A 3,978-nucleotide genomic window follows, 5' to 3' on the forward strand; every position below is an offset into this window, starting at 1 on the left:
CTAGGGTGCTTTTGATCATCTGCTATCCAAGATGAATGTCCTAAAAATATTCCCTTCATCTTGAGTGGGGCCTGTTTAGTTATAATAAAGTTGGTTAGTTAAATTGTTAGATGAGCTGGACAGTTTAGTTAATTATGTTTTTCTATTTATCGTTTAGCTATAATTTGATATTCATTTCTCTTTTTTATAAATAACGATACTTTGTATTACAGATATACAAGGACTCATTTTTCTCTCGTTATCTTCTTTTTTTCCTTCATATTTCTGCTCCTCTGTTTCATTTCATATTTGCATATATGACATCTTAATCAACTCAACCCAGTTAGAAGACAAACAAATTCAATGACAATACTGAACAAACCAACCGTGACTTCCTCCTCCCCCACCATTACCTCTGCTGTGAATCCACCATAAGAGATTAGTGAGAGAGTTCCCATCATCAAAACCATTCAAGTTTCTGATGTTCTTTAAAGCACTTTCTTTGTCATAAATCCCTTCCAAGGCATAGACAAATCCCCTCCATCCTTCTATAACTCCCTTTCTTTGCAAAGCAGGTAAAGTCCACTTCACAAGCTCCCTCACGAAATCAACATCAGAGAACAACACCTCAGTGATTGGCAATAGGGGAAGCACCTGAATTCCAAGCCTACACTCTCTCCATTCAGGTGGAGCAAACCATAATCCACTGTCCCTCTTGTTAGCCCACAATATACCCACCACCTTGTTCTCTCTAGTGAAAACCTCCTCATACATATTATCACTCTCTCTCACATGCCACCATGTTTGAGCAGCCTGAATTTCCAAGGCTGCAAGCGTCGATCCAATGCCAACAAGATGTGCGTCTCCATAGGCCAACCCCATCAAAGCTGCTGAATAATAAGCATTCACCGCCTCACTTGTGCTCTCTTGATTCCGCCCATCACCAAATTCTGTTAGCCCTCCAGCCCAAGAGTGCAATTTATACAAGTCAAAGCACCTCAGACGCGTATAATTCGAATCTGATCTCCTTCCCAAGTTCATAAAATCTGCCATAAGTGAATAAGCTTGAGGCCTATACTTTCTCCCCCACGCCGGGTCAATCTTGGCAAGCACTGAAATTGCATAAAGAAAGTAACCCAAATGATAATGGTGATCATTATAAACACCAAAACCAAAATCAGCCCCAGAATACAATGCCCCTTGATTAGTGACAATTCCACCCCACGTAGCATTATACATAAAACCATTCCCACTAAAGGTTCCATCCAACCATGGCTCAATTGTATCCTTCAGGAACTTCTTTATCTTAGGAATTACCTCAAAAAAATACACCTCCTCTGCTATCAATGCCAACCTTGCCGCTCTTGCAATCAATTTCCCATAAAAGTAAGATGAATTGGTTGTTATCTCGGTCGAATTCAAAGCATCAACATCCGCAGAAAGTACAGAGATAATCTCAGCATATGATTCTTCTTTGATACCTCTAATTGAATGCCAATTGACAGGCACTGGGGCTGGTTTCAATCCCCACGAATCTCCAACAACACCAACAAGGTCACCATCAATACTCTTATACTTAAAATCCTCCAAGACAGTAACTTTAGAATTGTCACGGTCTAGTAGCCGAAGATGGAGAGGGTGAGCTAAAATGAGCAAATCCCCCCAACCTTTCTTCTCCCATTTGTATTCCAAGAAAAATGGCTTAGTGAATTCGGCATCACCGGAAATCGGGTAACAATAACTGAACCGGTCGAGAATCGCCTCGTGTCTTGGATCGAGGTCTGGCAATGCTGCAATCCGAATTATGCCCGAAAACCCCGTAGAAGTGATCAAAGAGAGGCTGTGTGAGAGACTGATCGGCGAGGACGTGTATATGAGCCATGTCTGGTCGTTGTTGAGCTTGACGGTGTACTTGGTGAGAGCAGTGTTTGATGAAAATGAGAGAATGGCGTGGATGGTTGATATCGAAATGGCGGTGCCGCCTGAGACAGAACAAGTCAGAAACGGGCTTCCCCGGACGAGGAAGAACCTCAGGTTGGAAGAGGGAAAGTCCAGAGTGACACTGAGATCACTGGAGGAGGAGATAATGTGCGTTCTTTTAGCATCTGGGTGGGTGTTTTCTGAGGCGAAGATGGTGAGGTCAAGCTTGAAAATCTGGGTGATGAAAGCTGAGTTGAAGAAGCGAGATGGGTAGGAGAGGGAAAGAGAGGAGAGGGAGGGTTTTATGAGGTAGGGGTGGATGTACTCAGGCTGGTCACCATTGTTTAGGGTGAAGTTTTGGAAGAAAGAGTTTGTGGGGAGTGGGGTGGCGAGGAGTGCAGGGGAGAAGAAGAGGGAGGGATCAGGGAGGACTGTGGACTGGATTCGAGGGAAGAGGAATGTTCGGAGAGGTTGGGTTTGTGGTGGTGGCTCTGACACGATGATTGTGGTTGGGGGTTCAGGTTCACGTGGCGGTTGAGCTGGTAGGAGTGCTAGGGATTGGCGACGTTTTTTAACCAAGCTTCTGGCTTTTCTCTCTAGGTTTCTCAAGACTTCCATTTAGAATATGAATTTGCTGGATAGAGTGGAGAAGTTCTTTTGTGGAGGTGGATTGGATGTGGGTCTGGATTTTTTTCTTTTTTTTTCTTTGTATTTTTTGGGGTTTGGATTTGGTGGAGGGAGAAGAGATGACTATGTTTTGTGGAAGGAATGGGGGAAAGGGTGGATAATATATGAGAGGGAGAAGAAGGTTGAATTGGAAATGAAGTTGAGAAACATCTCAAAGCTTAGAAGCTTATGGGAATAGATTTGGCTTGATGCTGTGAAAAAAATTCAGGATAGGGCAATGAATGTGTGAAGGATGGTAAACTATGGGAATATGTGAAAATTGTAGGTTATGCAAATGAATGTGTGAAGGAAGGTATATCAAAGTGGTGATTCTCTCACAGTTCCAAACTCAATGGTGGCAACTTGAGAGGTAAAGAAGTGAGTATATATTTATGTTTAGAGTAATACTACATAGTATTTTCTCATTTGACTTGCATTACGATTTGGGATTTTTTGAAAAAAAATAGAAACTTATTTAAGAGTTGATAAACTTTCGTACATTAGCTCAGTAGAATGAGAGTTTAGAATGTAGCATTACTATTTTGTTTAAGCTTTTGTTGATTTGTATTAATCAATAAAAGCAAAAAAAAAAAAAAAAAAAAAAAAAAGAAGTTTTGATATACTATAGTTTCAACTCAACATTTTTGTCTCATGACTCTCATCTCCTCCCCCACCCCCACCAAAAAGAGAAAACAAAAATCTAAATTTGATTTTCTTTGAGGTTTAATTTAATTTTTATTGTCATTTCATCCCACATTTCAGTATTTATTTTATTATAGTTGACATTATCTAAGTTTTTATTTCAGCAAAGAGGGGAGAAAAAAAAAAAAAAAAAAAACAGAATCTTACTATAATGGCATAGTCATAAAACATTTGGAAGGATGGAGTTGGTATATTGGATGAGGATTCCTTACATGGTGTTTGGTTCATAGAATCTAGCATTTCTTCTGGCATTCACTTTTTCAAGGAATCTGATGCCTAGGAATATTTTCAGAAATATGATTATTCTCACATTTGGGAATGATTAGGAATTGATGGAATTTTCATGAATATTTAATTTCAAATTTTGCAAATTTTGGTTTATTCATATGCATCTTATAGGAATGATTTATGAGTCATGCCCATTTTCTTATATTTATAGGTGTCTTTTAAAACCACCCCCGGATATTTTTATTTTATTTTTTATTTGGCACCAGGTATTGCTTCGACTAATCCCAGGAGTGCACAGGCCCTCGGTAAGGAATTTCCTGTAAGTGCACTTCGGTTAATTCAAAGAGCAAACCCTCAGTCTGATGGCCTCAAGAAGCAGTTTGCACTCAATGAGTTTCGAACCTAAGACCTTGAGTATGCTCCTCAAGGTCTTAGGTTGTCCAATAAACCACCTTCGAATATGAGGTGAATTTTTATTGGATT

The 3,978-nt window shown here is 39.9% G+C and overlaps 1 protein-coding gene across 1 annotated transcript; it reads right to left on the bottom strand.

The window, feature by feature from the left end:
* Nucleotides 1-260: 260 nt before the first annotated feature.
* On the bottom strand, nt 261-2,517 carry LOC132182789 (glucan endo-1,3-beta-D-glucosidase-like). Its single transcript, XM_059596133.2, has one exon. The coding sequence runs from the start codon at nt 2,515-2,517 to the stop codon at nt 340-342; it is 2,178 nt and encodes a 725-aa protein (XP_059452116.2). The 3' UTR covers nt 261-339.
* Between the last annotated feature and the right edge of the window lie 1,461 nt (nt 2,518-3,978).

Source organism: Corylus avellana, chromosome 5 (assembly GCF_965113065.1).
Source record: "Corylus avellana chromosome 5, dhCorAvel1.hap1.2, whole genome shotgun sequence".
Taxonomy (NCBI): Eukaryota; Viridiplantae; Streptophyta; class Magnoliopsida; order Fagales; family Betulaceae; genus Corylus; species Corylus avellana.